This window comes from Sinohyriopsis cumingii, chromosome 8 (assembly GCF_028554795.1).
Source record: "Sinohyriopsis cumingii isolate HCF-2022 chromosome 8, ASM2855479v2, whole genome shotgun sequence".
Taxonomy (NCBI): Eukaryota; Metazoa; Mollusca; class Bivalvia; order Unionida; family Unionidae; genus Sinohyriopsis; species Sinohyriopsis cumingii.
The window spans coordinates 120,016,248-120,043,496 of record NC_142968.1 but is presented as its reverse complement, the minus strand read 5'-3'; the positions used below and the strand labels follow the sequence as shown (position 1 = coordinate 120,043,496).

General features: G+C 35.9%; 2 protein-coding genes across 3 annotated transcripts; one reads left to right on the top strand and one right to left on the bottom strand.

The window, feature by feature from the left end:
- The first annotated feature begins 740 nt into the window (after nucleotides 1-740).
- On the top strand, nucleotides 741-16,410 carry LOC149794510 (uncharacterized). Its single transcript, XM_089968765.1, has 3 exons — nucleotides 741-897; nucleotides 12,417-12,540; nucleotides 16,119-16,410. The coding sequence occupies exons 1-3, from the start codon at nucleotides 776-778 to the stop codon at nucleotides 16,383-16,385; spliced, it is 513 nt and encodes a 170-aa protein (XP_089824891.1). The 5' UTR covers nucleotides 741-775; the 3' UTR covers nucleotides 16,386-16,410.
- A 147-nt stretch (nucleotides 16,411-16,557) lies between these two features.
- LOC149794509 (uncharacterized) lies at nucleotides 16,558-25,535 on the bottom strand. Of its 2 annotated transcripts, none has more exons than XM_089968756.1 (2): nucleotides 25,271-25,535; nucleotides 16,558-22,659 (listed from the first exon to the last, which is right to left on the bottom strand). In XM_089968756.1, the coding sequence occupies exon 2, from the start codon at nucleotides 22,155-22,157 to the stop codon at nucleotides 20,130-20,132; it is 2,028 nt and encodes a 675-aa protein (XP_089824882.1). In that variant the 5' UTR covers nucleotides 22,158-22,659; nucleotides 25,271-25,535; the 3' UTR covers nucleotides 16,558-20,129. The 2 variants fall into 2 exon arrangements, with proteins under 2 accessions (XP_089824882.1, XP_089824883.1); XM_089968757.1 differs by lacking the exon at nucleotides 25,271-25,535 and adding an exon at nucleotides 24,491-24,617.
- Between the last annotated feature and the right edge of the window lie 1,714 nt (nucleotides 25,536-27,249).

Sequence of the window (27,249 nt, the reverse complement as noted above, 5' to 3'; positions counted from 1 at the left end):
CGTACTTTTGCATACCAGGATCCAGCAACGTGGAATGAATTGCTCACTTAACTTAGACACAAAGACACAGTGATCACATTCAAGAGTGCTCTTAAAACTCGCTTATTTCGACTGCAAGAACAAACTTGAAAACCTAATAATTTTTCCTACCTTAAATATTTTCAGCATGTTTTTTTTTAATGTTTTCTAATTTCATGGTGTTTGTTTTTTGTAATCATATCATTATATATGTTTTTATGTTATAGTTTTTGTCTAATGTTATAAAGCGCTTAGAGCTTCTAAAGATTAGGCGCTATACAAAATCCTCATTATTATTATTACCATAAGATGTGATACGCACGTGCAATATGAGGAGTATCAGCAGTGAAATCAGGCCGATTTTCTTCAGAAGACTCAAGATGACAGTTTAACCGCAACGAAAATTCAGTCACTCCTAAGATGTTAAATATCTATGCTCTTGACTATTTTCTCGATTTACATTTTGAAATGACACAAACATGTTTTGGCGCAATACGACCATGTTAGGTGCTTATTTGCCACGTAAATTGTCCCGCAATAGAACTTTATAGCGGCGCGTCTGTGGTACTGTGATAGAAATGGTAGCCATGAAGTGATTCCCGACGTCATAAACACGCAGAAAACCTGACCATTCTGTTTCACGAGAATGAGCGCAACAAGTTGAAATTATGAGTTATTACGTACACGTCATCAAGAAATCAGTTATTCTAAGTTGCTCTTTATTTTAACCGCACACTCCCCCTCCTACGTAAACAATATGGCAGAGCATGAAATAGAGCGCCTGAAGGAATCACTGAATTTGCAGCCACATCCTGAGGGAGGTGCCTTTATTGAACTATGGAAGGGAGACCGAAATGTGAAATTCTTGGATGATACAAAGTACTGTTGAGCCCAATCTTAATTTATGTACATGATCATGATTACCATGTGAAATACTGGCGCCCACCAGTTTTTGCTGAAACGGCTATTTTAACGTGATCTGACCTCGTGGGTAAAGCTATATATTGTTCTAATTATTTAGCTTTAGCATATATTTCAATCAACCTAGGTGAAAATTCGATTTCAGTTGACACATGAGCAACGTAAACTGCTCTTTCAAGAAAAACCTCACTGGCTCACGGTGGTGTATGTGGTTGGGTTTTGCAAAGCAGAAAAGGTGTGTGTGATTTGGATTTTTAACTTAGCTTTCACGCTTTTTCAGGCATATCGCTACGATGTCTGCAGTGTGTTAGTTTATTGTGATGTATAGGACTGGTGCATCTTGCTGCAGACATAGCATTATGTCCCACCCAGTCACATTATCTTGACACTGTGCCAACCACACCTAACACTAACATCTTAAAGCTGAGTGCCATGCGAGGTAGTTGCTAGTACTATTTTAGTAAGTCTTTGGTATGACTCAGTTGTGGCTCAAACTTGCGACCTTCTTCAACATCCAAGGCAGACACTCTAACCACTTAGCCCACCGGTGCGAGCAGAAAAGGAAAGCTTAAAAAAGTCTTTTGCAATGATCAAGCCCTCTCTCCACAATAAAATATACAGATGCTCTGTGTTTCTAACATTAGCCAAAAAAGATCAAATGCTAACAGAGACATAGGTAAAACAGCAGCACCTTAAAAATACAAACGTGTTTCAAAACCATATTGATTACAACACAAACACTGGAAAAACATTAAAAAATGCAGTTCATAAAAATATATATTCAAGTAACAATTCTAATTATATATATATCTATATAGAAGATGGAATTTAAGTGACAGTAAGAGTTATTATAATATGAGAAAAGTGTTAAGAGAAAGAGAAAAATATTAAAAAAGTTTAGTAATATTAATTATTTATTTACTTAATATTTAACACATTAACCCCTGGGGTTTTGTTGTCGTTTTCACCTGAAATTCGAGTAGGAAACACATTTTGAAAGCCATTTCTGAATAGATCTGAAAACACCAAATCCCAGGTGATTTTTCGATAACATACTGCCTAGTTGTGTTAGAAACATCATTTTTCTTTGGCTATTTGGCTTGCACATAAGCAGAAGGGTAAAAGTTGGAGTTCTTTTTGCTAAACGGAGCCATTATTTTTGTATTTAGACCACTCTTTATTCCAAATGACCATCTTATCCTACTTTTTGTAAAGGTTCACCTGTCTGTTTGCAGTTCATACTTTTTTGCCTTAGATCTGAGACCAAAAAGTCTAAAATCCAGACACAAAATCAGATCCCGACCATGGGACAATTTTGGGTAGAAAAAATTGGGTCCAAAACATGAGGTTTTTGTAGTGCAACTAGAAATTCCAGATTATTTGGTATCATTATAGAGCTACATCTGTCTACCTTTCTATAATACCACCCACTTTAGTGTATCATGCATGACCATGATGCTACAGAGCTCAACAGTAGGCTACTACATCCTGCCATGTTAACTCGTCACTAGGGGTTATTGTGTTAATGTTGTTGTTGTTGTGGGGTTTAACGCCATTTTTCAGCATGATAGGGTACACATGGCGGCCAGTATTAATGGTGGAGGAAGAACCCGGAAAACCCCGGAAAGAAACACAGACCCACAAGAAGCTACTGGCAAGCTTTCTCACATGCCCACATTGGCTGAATCTTAGACTCGAACCGCCGCAGACAGAGGTGAGATGGCAGTAATCTGTAACGAAGAGCGCTTTAGACCACTCGGCCACTCAGGGCCCCTATTGTGTTAATAAGCCTCCCATTATAAAATGCTATAGTTATCCTACACAGGGAATAAAATAAAATCACATCTATATTTTTAATGAAAGTGTTTCATCAGCTATAATGAAAAATCCCTGAACTTAAGTTCAATACAAAATTGCTACATTCTGGCATCTGGGACTAAAATTAAAATTAGAAGGAAGTGAAAAGCAGTGTAATATGTGGTTCAGTCTATGTGACAACATTGCATAATGCAAATAGTGATTGATTTTGTTTTATCAAGCAGAAAATTAACATGTTACTCAGTACAGGTGTACTTGGGTGTGCATTCTCATGATGTAGTGGGTAGCATTTTAATATCCAAGTAATATGTCAAACAATTTCAGATTTGCTATGCTGTACCTTTAACTTGTCGTGGCCTTTACAAATTACAAAATATAGATTTATAAATTTTTTGGTTAATTCTGTTTTATTTCTACCATCATTTGTTTGAGAATAAGTCTGAACAGCAGTAAATTATATCAACATATAAATGATTTAATGAAAATTGAGACCTGGTTTCATCTTGTTTTACAAGAGGAAGCATATTTTGTGTTTGCTAATGCATCATGAGACTAGTATAAGCAGAAACCATACTAGGTTATGGGGAGATAATTGCATTACATGTCTATGTTGTGAACAGATTAATAATTACACACCTTCAAGAAATAAAAAAGTGTGTGTGTGTGTGTGTGTGATTTGGATTTATAATATAGCTTTAACAATTTTTCAGTCAAACTGCTATGATGCCTTCAGTGTGGCAGTTTTTATAGTGATGTCTAGCACTGTGACATCCTGTTGCAGACATTTGTCATCATGTAACACCCATTCAGATTATCATGACACCAGGCCAACCAGTCCTAACAATAACTTCCATTTTTATGTCTTTGGTATAACTCCACCACGGTTTGAACCTGCAACCTCCAACTTCTGAGGCACATCCTCTAACCACTTAGGCCACTGGAGCAGTAATTAAATAAGATTTATAAATTAACATTATCAAATAACATAAACTAAACACAGTTGTGAGATCAACCTGTTTGAGTAAATTTGAACACTAGTTCATGCAAGTTGCAAAATTATTCCTGGATCCACTATGCACTTTGATATGACTATCAAACCCAACTTGATGTTTGATATTAAATGTAAAAGGAAATGTACTTGGATAAGAGGAACTGGTTCAGCAGTGTGCAGAACTATGCTGCAAACTATGCTGTTTTCATAGTAGATCTGCATGGCAAGCTATTTGCGATGGAATAAAACTTTTTGCTGCAGTCAGTATTCTAGACATGATATGGCACTGAGAGAACTTGTCCACATGCAATTCTAGACATGATAAGGCACTGAGAGAACTTGTCCACATGCAATTCTAGACATGATAAGGCACTGAGACAACTTGTCCACTTGCAATTCTAGACATGATAAGGCACTGAGAGAACTTGTCCACTTGCAATTCTAGACATGATAAGGCACTGAGACAACTTGTCCACATGCAATTCTAGATATGATATGGCACTGAGAGAACTTGTCCACATGCAATCCTAGACATGATAAGGCACTGAGAGAACTTGTCCACATGCAATTCTAGACATGATAAGGCACTGAGAGAACTTGTCCACATGCAATTCTAGACATGATATGGCACTGACAGAACTTGTCCACATGCACTTCTAGACATGATAAGGCACTGAGAGGACTTGTCCACATGCAATTCTAGACAGGATATGACACTGAGAGAACTTGTCCACTTGCAATTCTAGACATGATAAGGCACTGAGAGAACTTGTCCACATGCAATTCTAGACATGATAAGGCACTGAGAGAACTTGTCCACATGCCTACACATGATATGGCACTAAGAGAACTTGTCCACATGCAATTCTACACATGATATGACACAGAGAACTTGTCCACTTGCAATTCTAGACATGATAAGGCACTGAGAGAACTTGTCCACATGCAATTCTACACATGATATGACACTGAGAGAACTTGTCCACTTGCAATTTCACACATGATAAGGCACTGAGACAACTTGTCCACATGCAATTCTAGACATGATAAGCCACTGAGAGAACTTGTCCACATGCAATTCTTGACATGATAAGGCACTGAGAGAACTTGTCCACTTGCAATTCTAGACATGATAAGGCACTGAGACAACTTGTCCACATGCAATTCTAGACATATGGCACTGAGAGATCTTGGCCACTTGCAATTATGACATGATAAGGCACTCAGAGAACTTGTCCACTTGCAATTCTAGACATGATATATCACTGAGAGAACTTGTCCACATGCAATTCTAGACATGATAAGGCACTGAGAGAACTTGTCTGCATGCAATTCTAGACATGATAAGGCACTGAGAGAACTTGTCCACATGCAATTCTACACATGATATGGCACTGAGAGAACTTGTCCACATGCAATTCTAGACATGACAAGGCACTGAGACAACTTGTCCACATGCAATCCTAGACATGACAAGGCACTGAGACAACTTGTCCACATGCAATTCTAGACATGACAAGGCACTGAGACAACTTGTCCACATGCAATTCTAGACATGATATGGCACTGAGAGAACTTGTCCACATGCAATTCTAGACATGATAAGGCACTGAGAGAACTTGTCCACATGCAATTCTAGACAGGATGTGACACTGAGAGAACTTGTCCACTTGCAATTCTAGACATGATAAGGCACTGAGAGAACTTGTCCACATGCAATTCTAGACATGATAAGGCACTGAGACTTGTCCACATGTAATTCTAGACATGATAAGGCACTGAAATAACTTGTCCACATGCAATTCTAGACATGATAAGGCACTGAGAGAACTTGTCCACATGCAATTCTAGATATGATATGGCACTGAGATAACTTGTCCACATGCAATTCTAGACATGATAAGGCACTGAGACAACTTGTCCACATGCAATTCTAGACATGATAAGGCACTGAGACAACTTGTCCACATGCAATTCTAGATATGATAAGGCACTGAGACAACCTGTCCACATGCAATTCTAGACAGTATATGACACTGAGAGAACTTGTCCGCTTGCAATTCTAGACATGATAAGGCACTGAGAGAACTTGTCCACATGCAATTCTACACATGATAAGGCACTGAGACAACTTGTCCACATGCAATTCTAGACATGATAAGGCACTGAGACAACTTGTCCACATGCAATTCTAGACATGATAAGGCACTGAGAGAACTTGTCCACATGCCTACACATGATATGGCACTGAGAGAACTTGTCCACATGCAATTCTACACATGATATGACACTGAGAGAACTTGTCCACTTGCAATTCTAGACATGATAAGGCACTGAGACAACTTGTCCACATGCAATTCTAGACATAATAAGCCACTGAGAGGACTTGTCCACATGCAATTCTTGACATGATAAGGCACTGAGAGAACTTGTCCACTTGCAATTCTAGACATGATAAGGCACTGAGACAACTTGTCCACATGTAATTCTAGACATATGGCACTGAGAGATCTTGGCCACTTGCAATTATAACATGATAAGGCACTGAGAGAACTTGTCCACTTGCAATTCTAGACATGATATATCACTGAGAGAACTTGTCCACATGCAATTCTAGACATGATAAGGCACTGAGATAACTTGTCTGCATGCAATTCTAGACATGATAAGGCACTGAGAGAACTTGTCCACATGCAATTCTACACGTGATATGGCACTGAGAGAACTTGTCCACATGCAATTCTAGACATGATATGGCACTGAGACAACTTGTCCACATGCAATTCTAGACATGATAAGGCACTGAGACAACTTGTCTACATGCAATTCTAGACAGGATATGACACTGAGAGAACTTGTCCACTTGCAATTCTAGACATGATAAGGCACTGAGACAACTTGTCCACATGCAATTCTAGACATGATAAGACACTGAGACAACTTGTCCACATGCAATTCTAGACATGATAAGGCACTGAGACAACTTGTCCACATGCAGTTCTAGACATAATAAGGCACTGAGAGAACTTGTCCACATGCCTGCACATGATTTGGCACTGAGAGAACTTGTCCACATGCAATTCTACACATGATGTGACACTGAGAGAACTTGTCCACTTGCAATTCTAGATATGATAAGGCACTGAGACAACTTGTCCACATGCAATTCTAGACATGATAAGGCACTGAGAGAACTTGTCCACATGCAATTCTAGACATGATATGGCACTGAGAGAACTTGTACAGCATGCAATTCTAGACATGATATGGCACTGAGAGAACTTGTCCACTTGCAATTCTAGACATGATAAGGCACTGAGAGAACTTGTCCACATGCAATTCTAGGCATGATAAGGCACTGAGACAACTTGTCCACATGCAATTCTAAACATATGGCACTTAGAGATCTTGGCCACTTGCAATTATAACATGATAAGGCACTGAGAGAACTTGTCCACTTGCAATTCTAGACATGATATGGGACTGAGAGAACTTGTCCACATGCAATTCTAGACATGATAAGGCACTGAGAGAACTTGTCCACATGCAATTCTAGACATGATACGGCACTGAGAGAACTTGTCCACTTGCAATTCTAGACATGATAAGGCACTGAGACAACTTGTCCACATGCAATTCTTGACATGATAAGGTACTGAGACAACTTGTCCACATCCAATTCTAGACATGATATGGCACTGAAAGAACTTGTCCACTTGCAATTCTAGACATGATAAGGCACTGAGAGAACTTGTCCACTTGCAATTCTAGACATGATAAGGCACTGAGACAACTTGTCCACATGCAATTTTAGACATAATATGGCACTGAGAGAACTTGTCCACTTGCAATTCTAGACATGATAAGGCACTGAGAGAACTTGTCCACATGCAAATTAGACATAATATGGCACTGAGAGAACTTGTCCACATGCAATTCTAGACATGATATGGCACTGAGAGAACTTGTTCACATGCAAACTCAGTTCAGTCACACTTGTCTCAAATCAGACTCCATACTGCCGAAGTTTACAGGTTGACCTGACTGTCCTACAGTATGATACTAGATTTGTGATGTGCCATTTAATTTTATAGGGACATACTGAGCACAATACATACATACATACATACATACATACATACTTGTCCACATGCAAATTAGACATAATATGGCACTGAGAGAACTTGTCCACATGCAATTCTAGACATGATATGGCACTGAGAGAACTTGTTCACATGCAAACTCAGTTCAGTCACACTTGTCTCAAATCAGACTCCATACTGCCGAAGTTTACAGGTTGACCTGACTGTCCTACAGTATGATACTAGATTTGTGATGTGCCATTTAATTTTATAGGGACATACTGAGCACAATACATACATACATACATACATACATACATACATACATACATACATACTTGCATGCATACATAGACATAAATACATACATGTATATATACATACATACATACATACATACATGTATATATATACATACATACATATATATACATACATACATACATACATATACATACATACATGCATGCATATATACACACATACATACATATACATACATGCATATCTACATACACACATACATACATACATATACATACATAATTACATATACATACATGCATACATATACATACATACATACACACACAAATACATACATACATACATGCATACCCATTTCATTTTGATCTTATAAATTATCTACATGTGTTCTAAGTGAGAGATAACATGATAATCCATTTAAATCATTACAATCGAATGTAAATAATTCCAATTCCATACATACATACACACACACATACATACATACATATACATACATACATACATACATGTATATATACATACATATATACCCTATATATATATACGTACATATATACATACATACATATACATACATACATACATGCATATATATACATACATATATACATACATACATATACATACATACATACATGCATATATATACATACATATATACATACATACATATACATACATATATACATACATACTTACATATACATACATACATACTTACTTAGATATACATGCATACACACATACATACACATACATACATACACATACAGACATACATAGATACATACATACATACATACATACATACATACCCATTTCATTTTGATCTTATAAATTATCTACATGTGTTCTAAGTGAGAGAGAACATGATAATCCATTTAAATCATTACAATCGGATGTAAATAATTCCAATTCCATACATACATACATGCATACATACATGCATACACACACACACACACACACATACATACATACATACATACATACATACATACATACATACATACATACATTATTTGAGCTAAGTATGTATTATGTTGAGTGTCCTTTCCTTGAAATAACAGTAGGGAGCCAATCTATCACCATGATATTGGGACAACTAATTGTAAATCATTAAAGTCAATTAGTCAACTTGGGCCAATTAATTATTTAATTATTCTACATTTTAACATGATCCTATCTGCAATGACGTGACCATTCAGAGATTATGTTATACCATAAAAGTACACAATTTGTTTGATATTACAATATTTCATTTTGTTTATACTGTACTCTTGCTGCTTCACATTTCCCATCCTTTCTTACGTGATTTTTTTTGGGGGGGGGCCCTAAGTGGCTGAGTGGTCTAAAGCGCTCTTCGTTCGGATCACTGCCATCTCACCTCTGTCTACGTGGGTTCGAGTCTCGGATTCGGCCAATGTGGGTATGTGAGAAAGCTTGCCAGTAGCTTCTCGAGGGTCGGTGGTTCTTTCCGGTTATTTCCCGGGTTCTTCCTCCACCATTAATACTGGTCGCCATGTATAGCCTATCGTGTGCTGAAAAATGGCGTTAAACCCTACAACAACAACAACAACAACGTGATTTTTTAAAATTGTAACTGTTTCTCATGGTGCATATGTATTTGAACATTTGCTGTTAGTAGCTTCACCATTATGAACATTAAATATTGTAGTCAGATATAAACTACAACTTTATTGCCATGATATACATAATGATTAATCATATTTTTTAGGCCATGAATTTGTCAATTTTTATAAATCTGGAACCTTCATCATATTTGTCGCATAAATGTTTTTAGCATTAACTCTTTTTTTATTTTTAGTTAATTTAATTACTAAACAACAGAATAAATAACAATTTATTGACCAATTTTTAATACTGTATAAATTAATTATGATTAATAAATAATTAATTATAAATGAAATTGATAAATAATTAAAAACTAGTTAATATGTTAAATAAATAAATTTTTAAACAAATAATTTACCATATACTTCAATTTTAATAAATAATTATTGATAAACATAATGATTTACTATAAGTAAATATTGTTTAACACAATTTACATGAATAAGTGACATGTAATTCAGTTTTAGCTAAATACTGCACACACTATATATATATATATATATATATATATATATATATATATATATATATATATATATATATATATATATATATGTGTGTGTGTGTGTGTGTGTGTGTGTGTGTGTGTGTGTAAATGCTATAACACTATTCTGATTCATTATAACACAAATTCAGATATAACACAGTTGTGTGTTCTGTCTCCCAAAATTTCATAGATAGTACATGTATTTTTCTCTTAAACAAAATTGTTTTGTCTTATAAGTATGCGCAATAATGTGCAAAAAGTTCATTATCATTTGGGGAAGAGATCATGTATGAATTTGAATATAAGATGAACATGGCATGGCTTCTGAAATTTCAAACACCCATACTTTTCTTGTACATTGAAAAAAAATCTTCTTAAAAGTATGCAAAATAATGTGTAAAAAGTTTATTATCATCACATATGAATTTGAATATAAAACAATTGTGGCATGGCTCCTATAATATTAAAATTTATCTAATTTCTTAAATAAGTTTTGTGCCAAAATAAATATTGGAAATATGAGTGTCTGAACCAATGGCTGGGCGTTTTGATAACTCTCATCTTAGTTTATTGCTGAAAGTTGTCAACTCAGTCTTATTATTACTGACCCATGAACAATGAAGCCACTTTTTGTCTGTCTTCAATGCATTCTGTTGTGTGCATGTGTGATTTGGATTTTAAATACAGCTTTAACAATTTTTCCATCATATTGCTACAGTGTCTGCAGCATGACAGTTTTATAGTGATGTCTAGCACTGGGGCATCATGCTGCAGACATGTAGCATCATGTCTCACCCATTCACATTATCCTAAAATCAGTCCAACCAGTCCTAACACTAACCTCTTAATGCTGAGCACCAAGTGAGGTAGCTGTTAGTGCCATTGTTACAAGTCTTTCTTATGACTCGGCCAGGGTTTTTAAACCCGCAGCCTCCCTCATTTGAGGTGAACACTCCAACCACTAGGCCACCAGTGCGGTCAATGAATTCTGTATACAATCATTGTTAAAACAATATCCAACATATGTTTGTTCTTTAAACTGCATAAACAACCAAGCAACAAATGATGTGGTGGTTGATAAAAGATTCTCACGAATTTATAAATCAATTAATTTAATTACATTGCTGATCATAAAAGTAATTTGCCAAGCTAAAACTCATTAAAGTTATGGGGAAATGATGGATGAAACACCGAAAAACAAAAGCCACCAACATGCTGGAATGGCATGGCTTTTGTTGTTAGATGCAATCAGTTGACCAGTGAATGATGTCATCCATTCCCTACAAAAATGCCCCCATTGTTGACTGACAGTTATTCTTCCTGTAATAATTCAAACTAATACGTGTAAAAGTGTTAATTTTGGACATTTAGTATGGATAACAGGACACATAAAATTAAAGCGTTAAATGGAAGAAGATAAAAGCCTGAAGATAATCCACCAACAGCAACAGAAGTCCAAACCTAAAGTGTGCTTGTAGATGGATGGAAATGTAAGATATTGATCACATTTTTTAGCCTGCTTTTATTACTTTTATTGTTTGGTACATGCATCATTTTCTTCAGTTGACTGACCTGGTTATAACATGGTTCATCCATATCATGGTCAGGCTTTATGGACTCCCATATTCCAGGCTATAGCAGGGTCACTTATTATATATATGTGTGTGTGTGTGTGTGTGTATGTATGTGTAGCCACCTATGGAAAATCACCAGTTTGGAGCAGGTGACATCTGAATTTAGGTTCATCTAGCTATTAAATTGGTTCTAAAAAGGATCATGGGCAACTTCAAATATTATTATCATTGTTATTATTATTATTATTATTATTATTATTAAATCTCACTCTAAAATGTTTTTTTTTTATCAGTGTTAAGTTTTCTTTTCTTTTTGCATTTTATAATATAGTATACTTTCTCTGAAGATGCCTTATTCCACAATATGCAATCCTACACTTGTTGCCACCCACCCACCTCCTTTTGAGACATTTTTTTTGGACAATTTTCATAATTTCCTGCTTCAATGATTTATTTAGCATTTAAATATTCTGGTACAAAATATGCTTTATATCAAGATTGTCCCTTCATTATATAGATAATTATTATAATTATTATTATATATATATATATATATATATATATATATATATATATATATATATATATATATATGTATGTATCATTATTATTATTGGCAGACATGATGGTGTAAGAGCCACAGGTACCAGTATTCACTACCTGCTTGTCAGTCCCAGCTTTGTATCCTGGCACCGCCATCTCTCGGATGAAATCTTCTTCTGGCATGCTGGGGGACCATTACGGGTAAGCATTCAAAATGATCTTTGGATTTTGGCTTTTCTTCAGGAGAAAAAGATTTTTAAATGATAAAAATATGTTCTTACATATAGAAGAGCTTACATTTACACTGATCAGTGACCTCCATCAATACAGTATATTGATTACCTCCTTCTCCATCAGATAAATATGCCTACGCTGTAGAATGTCATTTATTTTGAATATGTTCAACATGGTTACTGAATTGATATCAATAACTGAACAAGACAGAACTTCAATTGGAAAGCGATGAAGATTAGATTTGCTCAAAACAAGTCTCCAGAATCCATTACAGGGGCGATAATAAAGTGTGTTGGCCAGTATGGGCCATAAAGCTTGGCAAGTGCAGGTCCATAAAACCTGGCTATTGGGGGGGGGGGGGGGCATAAAGGTTGGCAAATTTGTTGCCCATAAAGGTTGGCCAGTGTGTGGCTGTAGAGGTTGACCAGCATGAGGCTGTAAAGGTTGGTTTTCGTGAGGCCATAAAAGTTGGCAATTGTGTGGCCATAAAGGTTGGCCAGCATGAGGTCATAAAGGTAAGCCAGCATTAGGCCTAAAGGTTGGCCAGTGTAGGCCATAAATATTGGCAAGCATGGGGCTGTAAAGGTTGGCCTGCATGGGGCCATAAAGGTTGGCTAGTGTGAGGCCATACATGTTGGCCAGCTTGAGGCTGTAAAAGTTGACCTGTGTGGTGCAATAAAGGGTGGCCAGTGTGGGACCATAAATGTTGGCTGGTACGGGACCATAAATGTTGGCTAGTGTGGGACCATAACAGTTGTCCAGTATAGGGCCATAAATTCCACTTTTAACTCCTTAACCTGGATGTGCATTATGATGTAGTTTCATTTAATACATCTTATATTTTCTTTCAGTCATTAATCATGTCAAGTTAAACCTTCTCATTAACTGACGAAAATTCATTGTATAGAGACTGGCTGACATCTTTATGGACTTTGTATTGCATTCTAGACCCATGCACATACACAGACTGCAGTCAAAGTTCTATGTTTCAGACATAATCAGATAAATTTAAATTTTTCTGATTCATACAATTTTATGATAGGTAATTTGTTATATTCTATTGCTCTCTCTCTCTCTCTCTCTCTCTCTCTCTCTCTCTCTCTCTCTCTCGTAGACTTAGATGGGTAATTTGTTATATTCTATTGCTCTCTCTCTCTCTCGTAGACTTAGATGGGTAATTTGTTATATTCTATTGCTCTCTCTCTCTCTCTCTCTCTCTCTCGTAGACTTAGATGGGTAATTTGTTATATTCTATTGCTCTCTCTCTCTCTCTCTCTCTCTCGTAGACTTAGATGGGTAATTTGTTATATTGCTCTCTCTCTCTCTCTCTCTCTCTCTCTCTCTCTCGTAGACTTAGATGGGTAATTTGTTATATTCTATTGCTCTCTCTCTCTCTCTCGTAGACTTAGATGGGTAATTTGTTATATTCTATTGCTCTCTCTCTCTCTCTCTCTCTCTCTCTCTCTCTCTCTCTCTCTCTCGTAGACTTAGATGGGTAATTTGTTATATTCTGTTGCTCTCTCTCTGTCTCTCTCTCGTAGACTTAGATGGGTAATTTGTTATATTCTATTGCTCTCTCTTTCTCTCTCTCTCTATCTCTCTCTCTCTCATAGACTTAGATTGGTAATTTGTTATATTCTATTGCTCTTTCTCTCTCTCTCTCTCTCTCTCTCTCTCTCTCTCTCTCTCTCTCTCTCTCTCATAGACTTAGATGAGCCTTTAAGTATTTTGAATCATCAGTTACTTTGTAATGAGTAATGGCCTTTAACAGTGACTTCGTATCTTAGCAGTGAATGTTGCATATAATTAGTGTGGTTCTACAACCCTTGCACACATTTGGATGACATTTGGTAGGTGATTTGATGATGAAATATTTTATTTTTGTTCAGGTCAAATTTGGCATCACTATTACATGTAGACTACCATTAACTGGCATGGCTCAGGAATCATTCAGATATTTTGATGCATTTTGGTGGTGCATCTAGCTTGTATGATGTAGAAGTGACTTTTATGGGTTTTGTCTTGCCAGCTGCATGTCAAGGGGAGATCACTCTGTGTTATAAGGCCTATATTTGCCTTTTGGGGACACTCTGCATATATTATGAACTTCTGAGAGAGTGGTTTGTGTAAGATAAGTTGTTTACATTTGCAACATGCACAATGGAGAGAATGTTGGTATAGCTCAATGTTACTTTCATGTACTATGTTACTTTCATTGAATATTGAACTTGTGGAAATTGTAAATGATCTAAGCACAGAGCTAACTAAAATGACTGCTCCCTTGTTCTAAAATAATCAACCTGAATGTCTAAGGTACACATTCTTCAGCAGCTATTAAAATTGGGAAAATGAATTTTGCTAGACTAGACAATACTGAAAGTGCAATGAATGAATTAGCAAATATATAAAATGTGAAAAAAAGTTATCAGCTCTTTTTTTGTCACAATTTATCTCAGAAGTCCAGGAAGCAAAAATTTGACTTAAATGTATATTTATCTTTTTTAGTCTTGTTACTGTTACTTTATTATTAATAAAGGCATTGTGGTAGTGTTGAACTCATTTTATTTTATTTTATTTTATTTTATTTTATTTTATTTTATTTTATTTTATTTTATTTATAAAAGAGAAATGCACTTTTTCCAAATCCAAAAGTAAATTTAAGAAATTTTATGTGATGTTCCACTTTTTCCACATCAGCATTTTCAAGTGTATTTGAATCATAATACAGTCACTTCCCTGGAAAATTTAATTCTTGTCCACTTGTGCTTGCAACAGCAGCAGATGATCTATTTACTGGATACAATATGCAAAAAAGTCCATTATTTACTGGATGCAATAGAACCCATTATTTACTAGGTACAGTATGCAGCAAAATCCATTATTTGCATGTTGATACAGTATGCAATAAAATCCATTATTTTCTAGGTAAAATGTGCAATAAAATCCATTATTTTCTAGGTACAATATGCAATAAAATCCATTATTGAGTTGTGGATACAATTATTTACATGTTGATACAGTATGCAATAAAATCCATTACTTGCTTGTTGATGCCTTTCTGAAGGCATTCCAATGCATCAGATGCTGTCACAGATCAGGACATTCTGTTTGTAAGAGACCTAATCAAAGTTTCTCTTCTAAACACATTACTTATCAATCAGTAAAAGGGCACTAATGTTGACGTGTTCAAATTTGTTTCATTGTGGTGTTGGTGATGTATATTTGTTTATACATATTTATGAGAAATGAGGACATCTTGTCACAGGCAGCTATGAGTGAAAAACGAGCAGCTTTAGCATGTAGCTTGTGACAATGGATGTTCTTTCAAAGAAGTGTGTGTTTTACTCAGTTTTAATAATCTTCCTGTCTCTCCATTTGTCATGGCTTTCTTCTGTTAATAGTGGTACATATGTAATTATGTTTTATATGTGTTCTAATAATTTGAAAAGTAAAATGGATAAATTAAATGTACATTGAGATTATTTTACAAAAATATCTGATTTAGATTATTTTATACATTTACATGCATACAACAAACCTTGCAGATTAACATGATCCAGAAAGATGGCAGCCTTATGTCACACACATTAGGAAATGTTTTATTGGACCCGAGTTATGTCTACCAGGTTACAGTTCCACATGATACTTGGTACAGTGCCGAGCTTGTCAATATGACACCATACTGCCTTTACAGTGCTGTTGTTATGCCAGGATTTGAATACCAGGATTGGTTTCCCGCTGACAGGATTAAGCTCACTGCAGAATTCCCTCAGCATGAAGAAATTATTTCAAGACTTGCAAAGCCAACTTAACATAATAAAAATATTTTAAAAAACATTGCCAGTCTTTTTTCTGAGTAAATTTTGCAACACACTTTTGCTGTCTTTTATAAAAGCTTTTACATTTACCATATATATTCACGTATAAGTCTGACTACAAACTGTTGTTACAAGTCTATGCTCTTAAATAAGTAACAAAAAAGAGTGAAGACAAGCTGTGTAAAAATTCAACAAATAATTAATTTCCCTAGAATACAAAGTGAAAAATGAGAAAAAAGAACTTAGTTTTACGAATTAAATCCAAAAATAATCCCAGAATTAAAAAGAAAACAAGTCCAATCAATGAAAAGTTCTAAGTGAATCTCAGTTAAAATCCACGTGAAATTCAAGATGGAAGGTGATGACATCTGTAATAGTCAGCATTGTACTGATGTGTCAACAGTCTCTTGTTGAATCACAGAAAATATTATTCCAGTTTTGAATTCCATATAAATTCCAGTGAATGTTTTTGTCCAAGAATTATATCAGAACACTTTTGTATTTCCAGAGAAAATACTCACTTGAATTCAGTAATTTGAAGAAAATAAAATTCAGCCCGAACTGGTCACAACATAACACAACTTAAAGTGCTAGGTGTTAAAGCACGACTGACTAAATTCTGACAGTCTCAAGATAATATAGTTCTCTGTTTGACCTCAGGTCACAAATTAGCATTTGCTAAAAACAACCGTTACTTAGTGTAAAATAACTTTCTAGCATGATTTAATGAGCCTTGTTTTTTTAAAAATGTAATAGCCTATAAAATTCCCTTTGGTTTCTCCAAAACCCTGACCCAAATCAACATGTTTACATAAATGAAATAATAATAAAAGTCAATCAGGTCAAACAGAACTGAACTCAGTTCTGGACATGGTCAAGTCCAGTAAACAATGTTACAGTACAATAGCATGTAATGGAATAAATTTAAAAAAATTGAAAACTAGCAGACAAACAATTAAATTAAATATACATAACACTATAAAGACCCAGCTCTACCATCACATAATACACTGGCAGGTCTTAGTAAAAAAAAGTTTGAAGTAATCAGTAGAACAATAAACATTGATCCTGATCTGCTGATGCATGATGTGATGGCAGGTCAGGGTCTATGTTGTTTGCAATATGATCCAACTTGTAGACAGATACATACAGTGTCTTGGTAGACAGATACATACAGTGTCTTGGTAGACATAAATTCGGTGTCTTGGTAGACAGATACATACACTGTCTTGTAGAACCTTTTGTATGTTTTGATATTATCCTTCTAATCTCCAGGTTATATCTCTAAACACTTTTATAAGATAATTAGAGTTATGCACCATCAAGCTTCATCACAGTTCAAATATGACTTTACTTGAAACATTTCACAAATGAATTCATGTGATTTTACTAATAAATGTATGTTGCTTCACTGCTAAATCCATGTGGTTTCACTAATAAGTCCATGTGATTTCTCTAAAAATTGATATGGTTTCACCAATAAAACTGTGTGGTTTCACTAATAAATCAACATGGTTTCACTAATAAATCCATGTGATTTCATTAATAAATACACTTGGTTTCACTAATTAATGCATGTGATTTCACTAATAAATCCATGTGCTTTAACTAATAAATCCATATGGTTTCACTAATAAATCCATGTGGTTTCACTAATAAATCCATGTGGTTTCACTAATAAATCTTTGATTTCACTAATAAATCCATGTGGTATCATTAATAAATCCATGTAGTTTCACTAATAAATCCATGTGGTTTCACTAATAAATCTTTGATTTCACTAATAAATCCATGTGGTTTCACTAATAAATCCATGTGGTATCATTAATAAATCCATGTAGTTTCACTAATAAATCCATGTGGTTTCACTAATAAATCTTTGATTTCACTAATAAATCCATGTGGTTTCACTAATAAATCCATGTGGTTTCATTAATAAATCCATGTAGTTTCACTAATAAATCCATGTGGTTTCACTAATAAATTTGTATGGTAATGATCAGCCCTGGCTAAGCTTCACAATAAAACAGAGATTAAGCTACTGCTGTTACAACAAAAATTGATATGCTTGTACAAAAAATGAGTTCTTCATATTGCCGCTTTTGAACACATTCTTGATTTTGCTTCTGCATGTCTTTGGATAAAAAGAATTAAATTGATTTTAACAGTATCTTTAGCTAATCTTATCTTACTTTCAGCCATTGTTCAAAGACACTCACTAGCAGTGTTTTGGTTTCATGTTTTTAATCACAACAACAAAGGTGTCTTATTTGGTATCAAGACAGTTTCTCTAAAGTGTCATGTCTAAGGACACAAAGCATTGCCGAACATGGCTGATCAGATGATAGAATTTAATCCCATGCCCTTTACCACTTAGGTCATGATTCCAGCAGAACACCACTGTGCCACCACATTTCCTGCCTCCATTAGTTGTATTCTACATATGGAGAGCATACCAGGCCTATTCTACATCTCCAAGCCCACAGAAGGTCACTTGCAACATCCAAATAAATAAATAAATATATATATATATATATATATATATATATATATATATATATATATATATATAAAACTTCCTGTTGGGTATATATATATATATATATATATATATATAAGAAAATGTTCAAAAAGCTATATGTCGCTGAAATAGCATAATGTTTCAATTCTTTGCCTCACTGTGACTTTTATCTTTACACATACACACTCAAAACCATTAGGCCTTATGTCTTCAAGACAAGTCATGTGCACATATGTGAGGTTCGATAGAGTTTATTTAGTAGAATTCAAGTTACGTTGCAAAAACTCTTCTTGCATTGGTGATCTTAAACTGGCTGTGATGTTTGGTAGAGGTTACAATCAGAAAAAAAAGAAGGGACAGATGAAGCAACCAGTCAGTATGCATTAAACAGTTGTATTTATGCATCTTGTCGTATAGCATGCAGTTTTTAAAATTACACTATGGAGTTAACAGTTCCAGAAATGTGCATTATCTGTATGTTTAACTAAAACTACCAGAAAAATGCAGACTTTATATTTATCGTTTCATATATCTACAAATAAAACATAAATTTCATAGTTTTCTTTGTCATCTTTTTCTTCAAATTGCATGTTACACACCAGTAAAAGATAAGATAAAGTGAAGATCAAATAAAATTTGAAATGCACTACTAATAAACTTACATAATGCCAAATGTTAAAAATTGGGTGCTTTATTATTGTATGAGACTGTATATACATGTATTATAATGAACTCTCAGTCATAAATATAATTTAAAAAATTATAATAAGACATACATTTTAAAATATTGAACGGTGTCTGGGACACAAAATCGTAACATTTAAGAGCCAAACTCGCGTTGAAGATTGAAACATTTGTTATGAACAAACAATTTCACTTTCTTTAAGCATCTCCCATTCTCTGTCTCATTATAGGGTAGTACTAGTTTCCCTGGCCAGATCCAGTTTTATGATTTAAGTATTTCTCATAAATCTTGGCTTATAAATTACGGCTGCAATCTCTCCAATCACAGTAAACATGCTCATCTACAGGCATACATTTTACTTTTTTTCTTGGCCATGTTTTTAAAATGGGTTCCATTTGAGATATACATTCTCACATAATGTGGATACAGCTGAATACATCAATAGTTATAAATATTATCATAAGTATTTGGGGACACTATCTGAAAATATGTTAATTTAGGAACATGGATAAAAATAAATGCAGCCGTTCTATCAGGCAAGGCTATAAATCTTTACCACATCTTTATCACCCTGAGTAATAAGTAGTTTTTTCTCCTTTGGCTCAAACGTTATGGCCCTGGGATAGGAAATTCCGTCTGTTACCAGAACCTTTACGCGATCGCCCAGGGGTGATACAACGTGGACACTGTTAGACGTGTTTCCGCACACATAAATGTTTCCTTCTTTGTCCAGTGTAACACCCGCTGCGTGCCCTAGATCCATTGCGGAGTACGTGAAGTTATGGTCTCCATTGTTCTTAAGGCACACAAGGCACCCGAGACGCTCATCGGAGACATAGATTTGGGAACCGTCCAATGTAGCGGTCACGTAGATTGGTTTAGAGAATAAGATAAATCCATCGTCGTCCGTGGCAATAATTGCCAGTTCCTCTCCGTCCGTGGACAGTATCTTCAGATGTGGAGGATCACCATCATAAGACACTGCTAGAATCTTTCCATCTACGTAATGGATTCCATAGCATTGGTCGTCCGTGGCAATAGCTCTTGATGTTGACATTGATACGCTCATTACATGTACGATCTGAATTGTTTTCTCCGATGGTAAACTGACAGCAACCTCGTTGTTTGGCATTGTGGTCACGTCCCATGGTTTTGAGGACAAGGTGAGGTCAGTAATAAGCTGTAGGTCACTGGAATAAAGCTTGAGTTTTTTGTTCGTCCTATCAGCCAGTAATATGCGACCGTCTGGCAAGAATTCGGCCCCCGTGAACCAGCAGTCACTTGAATCATCGTGACGACCATCTATTTCGTCTAACTCCGTCGCCTCCTTAACACTCAGAGTAAACTTTGGCTGCACGATCTTACTCTTAGGGGCAGAGCTTTGAACTACTTTAGGCGACGGTGGCAGCCCTGATGGTAAGGATCGCACTTCCAGACGACCAAAAGTGTTGACCTTTGTCTGGAACTGTTCCAGTGTCTTGTCGAGTGTGAGGCTGTAGTCCACGTTCCTGAGTCGCGAGCACAATATGGCAATGTGTTCCTCGTAGTACTCACACTCCACTCCGATCTTGTCAAGGACGTTGAGGAGCTGGGAGTCTGATCCGTGGTGGTCAGTCACCTCTAACAGATCCCCACAATTGTCCACAGCAGACGTGATTTCCTGGGACCGGTCAATCTCCTCACGCAGTCGTTTACCCTCTTTCTCGTTTGTCTGGTTCATCTTTCCTTCAAGTTCTTTCTCAAGCCTATCCAGATGATCAGTGATCCGGAACTTCAGGGCCCTAAAATCACTCAGCACCTTTGTCTTCTTAGCTTCCAAGTCTTTCTTCTGGGTATTTCTGTTTTTTAGAACCAAATTTAAATGAACTATATATTTACTTAAAGCGTTTCGCAAAGTTGAAATTTCTTTCGAACTGCGGCACTTTTTGGCGGCTTCTGCTAAAGGAATGACGTCATCACATTTTCGATGCTCCTCAGCAACACAGTTTGGACAGCAAAGCTTCTTGTGATTGTTGCAGTATTGCTCAAGAGTTTTATTGGTATGACGACTGCATGTCTCTTCTTCCAGCTTAAGGTTGTCGATATTTGCCAGATACTCAGATTTGCCGAGAACAACGTGGTCCTGGCACAGCTTCATGCCCCTGTGTGTCTTCATGCAGGTCTCGCACAGTGCATCTCGACAATTCTTGCAGTACGAATGAACCTGTGATGATATTTTGTTCCTACTACAAGGGTCGCATTGACGAGTGCCCGACTTCAGGGTATAAATACTGCCCAAGTCTAAAAGTAACTCATTCTCTGAAAATTCCTCAGCCCATTTTGTTGGTCTAGTTTTAGCCAACGAGGGGGTTGCTGCGAATTTTCTGCAGCATGGACACGGAAATCCTTTGACGCCTGACTTGGAAGAGTCCGTGGCAAACCCTCCCTTAGTTATGTAATCAACCAAACAACTTTCACAGAAAGAGTGGAGGCATGGCAACATCCGTGGATGTTTGTAGTGTTTAGAACACAAGGAGCAGTTTAGAAAGTCCTCTTTAAACGCGTAACGTGGTGTCTCCATTTTGGGGCTTTCTACAACAAAATTCGGAACAATCAAGTCACTCCAAGGTCGTGTTTGTGGTGGCTGTCAAAAAGTTGAATGAGGAAGGTTGATACAGTATGGACATAACTTTAACGGTTACTATTGCTGAAGTAGCATTTATGCTTATCAGGCAACTGTGAATCCTGCTTAAAATTGTATCACGAGTGTATAATTTCTTTCATTAAAGCATATATTTCACCAGACTTAAAGAATGGCTGACAATTCGTTGCGTTGCCAAGAACCTCTTATCAAACTAACTGAGACACATCCTGTGAACATTATTTAAGTTTCATCCAAATTAGTAGCTTTGTTAGCTCCTGATGTTTGATACTCAACCAATGGCAATTATTCCTGGGTCCAGATGATCTGGACTTCTTCAGTGTTATACAATATGGATTTCTTTAGTGTTGTAAAATAGACCGACAAACAGCTTGAAGACGAGAACTGGTGCATTCAACGTGATATGACAGTAGACAAACACCTGGAAGGAAAAAATATGAAAAAAATTAGTTACCTTTAAGGACTCAAAAGTACTTATTCCTGCTATAAACAAAATGGGTGGATAGACCTGCTTCAACGTTTAGATAGCACTGGATGCTTCCTGAAGACAGATTGAATTAGTATTACGTTAAGATTTGCGATTGGTTCCTATCAAAGCTCATAGCTTTCGAGTGTGTGTGTGTGAGAGAGAGAGAGAGATTTGGAATTTTAACGTAGCTTTAACAGCTTTTCAGTCATATCTCTACGATGTCTGCAGTATGATAGTTTATAGAGATGTCTAGCACTGGGGCATTATGCCACAGACATGTAGCATCATGTCCCACCCAGTCACATTATCCTGACACCAGACCGACTAGTCCCAACACTGACATATTAATGGTGAGCGCCTAGTGAGGCAGCTGTTAGCATCATTTTGTTATAAGTCTTTGGTATGACTAGGCCGGGGTTCGAACCCAGGACCACCACATCCGGCTTTCGAGTCTAACGATATGTTGCTTCAAAATCGTCTTCAGGGTATCCATGCATATAATATTACTTTGAAGTGGGGGGGGGGGGCTACAATGCTTCGTTTTCATCTATGAATTTCTTTAAAGGCTAAAAGAAAAACAAAATAAAACTGGCAATGGATGGATAAATGTTGTTTTGTGGGGTTTTGTTTTGCTGTCTATAAAACAACGTTCAATTTAAATCTACATCCTATTTATTATTTATGTCTTTATTTTTCATTTTGAGATAGCAGTTTTCAAATACATTCATTCCAAATTCAAAAAAGTCGAATAACTCACAAACGGCATCAGGAAACATAAAGCCGAACATCAACACGATCTACAAGGACCTTTAAACCTTGAATATAAAGATATGCTCCACAAAATTAAAGACTACAGCGTCGAATCATCGAACAGAGAATCCTCAACGCAAAAAAGTACGAGCATTAAACAAACACGAAAGTAACAATTGTTTACCGCGGCAAAAGCCTCAAAAATTGACTTTGAACCTTGACACTGCTCGTTCTGTTGGTGTTAGGTATATTCAACACAATATTTGCTTTATCATGCCGAGCTAATTGCATTTCCCAAGGGCACATCAAAGCAGTCAACCTGAGTTGGCCTCGGATGGTGTTGAACCATCCTACATTTAATTACGACGCCCTGTTCCATGAACTACTGTGGCTATATACTTTAATTATTTTTTACATATTGCTTCAACAAGGGATATTTTCTTCACGAGTGTGCCTAACCATCTGTCATTTTTAGTGCTTGGCGCGTGCATGATAAGTAGTTCTCGTCGGTCATCTAAATAATAAACCGCTCCAGTGGAATAGTGGTTAGAGCTTCCACCACAGACTCGAGAGTTCGCGGGTACGAACCCCGGCAGAATCCTACCAGACTTTAAAAAAATGGTACTGACAGCTGCCTCGCTAGGCGCTCATCATTAAAAGGTTAGTGTTAGGACTGGTCGGCCTGTTGTCAGGATAATGTGACTGGGTTTACATATCTGCGACATAATGCCCCAGTGCTAGACATCACTATAAACTGCCAAACTGCATGACATCGTAGCGATATGACTGAAAGATTGGTAAAGCTAGGTTAAAAATCCAAATCACACACACACACACACACTAATATTATCCCCACAACAAGATTTTTGTTAGATAATCTCTTTCGTTTCCCCGTGTACAAACTATCACCAATGTACAGTGTTTGGAAACAATGTGTTGTACTCCAATAATGCTGTTGCTGACAAACAGTGCGTGTGTGTGTGAGAGAGAGACAGACAGACAGACAGAGGGAGAGAGAGAGAGAGCGACTTACAACAGAGGCTGAGATCTTGGCACAATAAAAAAGAATCTTTGATTTATCCTCTTACTCTATAAAACATCCGAATGAGTAATTTGAATCCATGCCACTGCAATATTACATCGATGAATCGAGCGAATTTAATGCATTCGGTCTAAGGATTTGAAACTCTCTATTTTATAATCGATTGATATAGGGATATATATATAATGCTTTCAGTTGAACTCGACTGAACACTGGACCGAAATCTATGGAAAGCAATTTTCTTTTTCGACACCTTACCTGCATATAACCAATAGTGTCAAATTCGTCTTTTTCATGCTGGCTAATATAAGTTTATGATCAACAAAAGAAACAAACTGTAGAGTAGAGCTCCCCATTCACTACTGCTGTTGCCTGCATTGAAACGCGTATAAAAATCTTAAACTAACATAAACTTCTGCTTTTGTTGAAAACTTTAAGATGACACATAATGTAATGCTTATACAGAGCTTACCTTTTTAAGACACTATTGCGCTAGCATATATTTATCTGGTACACTAATGGTTAATGTAATCGAAGCGATACGATTTAAAAATTGGTAAAGCTACGTTAAAAATCTAAATCACACACATCTAAAAAAATACTTATATTATTCCCACAACGAGATTTTTGTTTGATAATCTCTTTCTTTTTCCCGTGTACAAACTATTACCAAGGTACAGTATTTGGAAATAATAACGTGTTGTACTCCGATAATGCTGTTGCTGACAAACAGTGTGTGTGTGTGTGTGAGAGAGAGAGAGAGAGACTTACAACATAGGCTGAGATCTTGGCACAATAAAAAATTCCTTTGATTTATTCTGTTACATCTTGTTCATTCCTGAAGCTTTCATTTATGCGCCAGTACTACTTATTTTGAGAACTGAAGTGACGGTTCGTTTACTGTTTTGGGCAGTTTATCTCTAGGGAAGTTATATACCTGTAAGGAACTTTTTACATTAAACTGGTTAGCTATGAATATTAAATGCATATACACCCAATATATCCGTTTACTCGTCAAGTGAACTCTATTAAACATCCGAATGTGTAATTTGAATCCATGCCACTGTAATAGTACATCGATCAATCGAGCGAATTCAATGCATTCGGTCTAAGGATTTGAAACCCTCTATTTTATAATCGATTGATATAGAGGTATATATACTGCTTTCAGTTGAACTCGACTGAACACTGGGCCGAAATCTATGGAAAGCAATTTTCTTTTTCGACACCTTACCATATAACCAATAGAGTCAAATTCGTCTTTTTCATGCTGGCTAATATAAGTTTATGATCAACAAATGAAACAGACTGTAGAGCAGAGCTGTTGCCGGCATTAAAACACGTATAACAATCTTAAACTGACTTAAACTTCTTTATGGGCAGCCGTCACCACCAAAATTACGTTAATCAAATGATGTAGCACGAACTCGAATGACTTAACCAAGAAAATGAAATGATCAGTCTAGATTCCAAATGATGTGATGTCACATGAAATGATTTAACGAACAAAACCGAATGATGAATTTTGTTTCCAAATGACATGGTATTAAATTAAATGATGTAGTATGAAATGAAATGATTTAACCCAACAAATGGAATGATGAATTCAGATTCCAAATGATGTTGTGTGATATGAAATGATGTAACATGAAATGAAACGATTGAACCCCAAAAATGAAATAATGAATTCTGATTCCAAATGACGTGGTATTAAATGAAATGACTTAGTATGAAATTAAATGATTCAAAGAACAAAACAAAATGACGATATCTGCTTCCAAATGACGTGATAGGCCTATTAAATAAAATGATGTAGTCTAAAATGAAACGATTTAACTAAGCAAATGAAATTATGAATTTAAATTCAAAATGATCTGGTATTAAATAAAATGATTTAAACAACAAAAGGGATTGATGGATTCTGAATCCATTATTAAATGAAGTTACGTAATATGAAATGAAATAATTTAACCCAACAAATGAAATAATGAATTCAGATTCTAAATGATGTGGTATTAAATTAAATGATTTAAAGAACAAAACGGATTGGTGAAATTTGCTTCCAAATGACGTAGTATTAACTAAAATGAAATGATTTAACCCAAAAAATGAAATGATGTATTCGGGTTCCAAATGATCTGGTATTAGATGAAATGGTCAGAAGAACAGAATGAAATAATCAACTCATATTCCAAATGACGTGGTATTAAATGAAATGTATGGAAAGTAAACGGTCTGACTCGAAACAGCATTACAATTTAAGGTCAAAATGTAAATGGGGTGGGGGCGCTGTTAGCCAGACTTATAATCGACAGGCGTATGTACATCATTCGGCTGAGATTTTTGCAGACGATAGTTGGTCAGCAAAGCAAAGGTAAGTGTTTCTTTTCGTATTTCATAAACAAGAACCTTGTTTTCCAATCAGCATAAAGTGATTTTATCCACATTAATGAATGTGCGTGTATTTTTCTTTTCAAGTTCTGCTCTGTACTGTGAGAGTTTCGTAGGCTTCAACAAAGCGAGATCTATCAACTAAAGATATTAAATCTTGATTTTATTTGATCAATATTAATTACCATGTTTAATGACCTTAAACGCTAAGCCAAAAATGTGTTGCCCGTCACTTTTGGTATATTTTAAATTACCCGCCCTACGTGCATATGCATTATTCGTCCAAGGTCTATATGTTATCAATTCTTCTTTGTCCGCCATTGAATGCAGTTTGCAGTGACATATTAATGCTTTTTTCT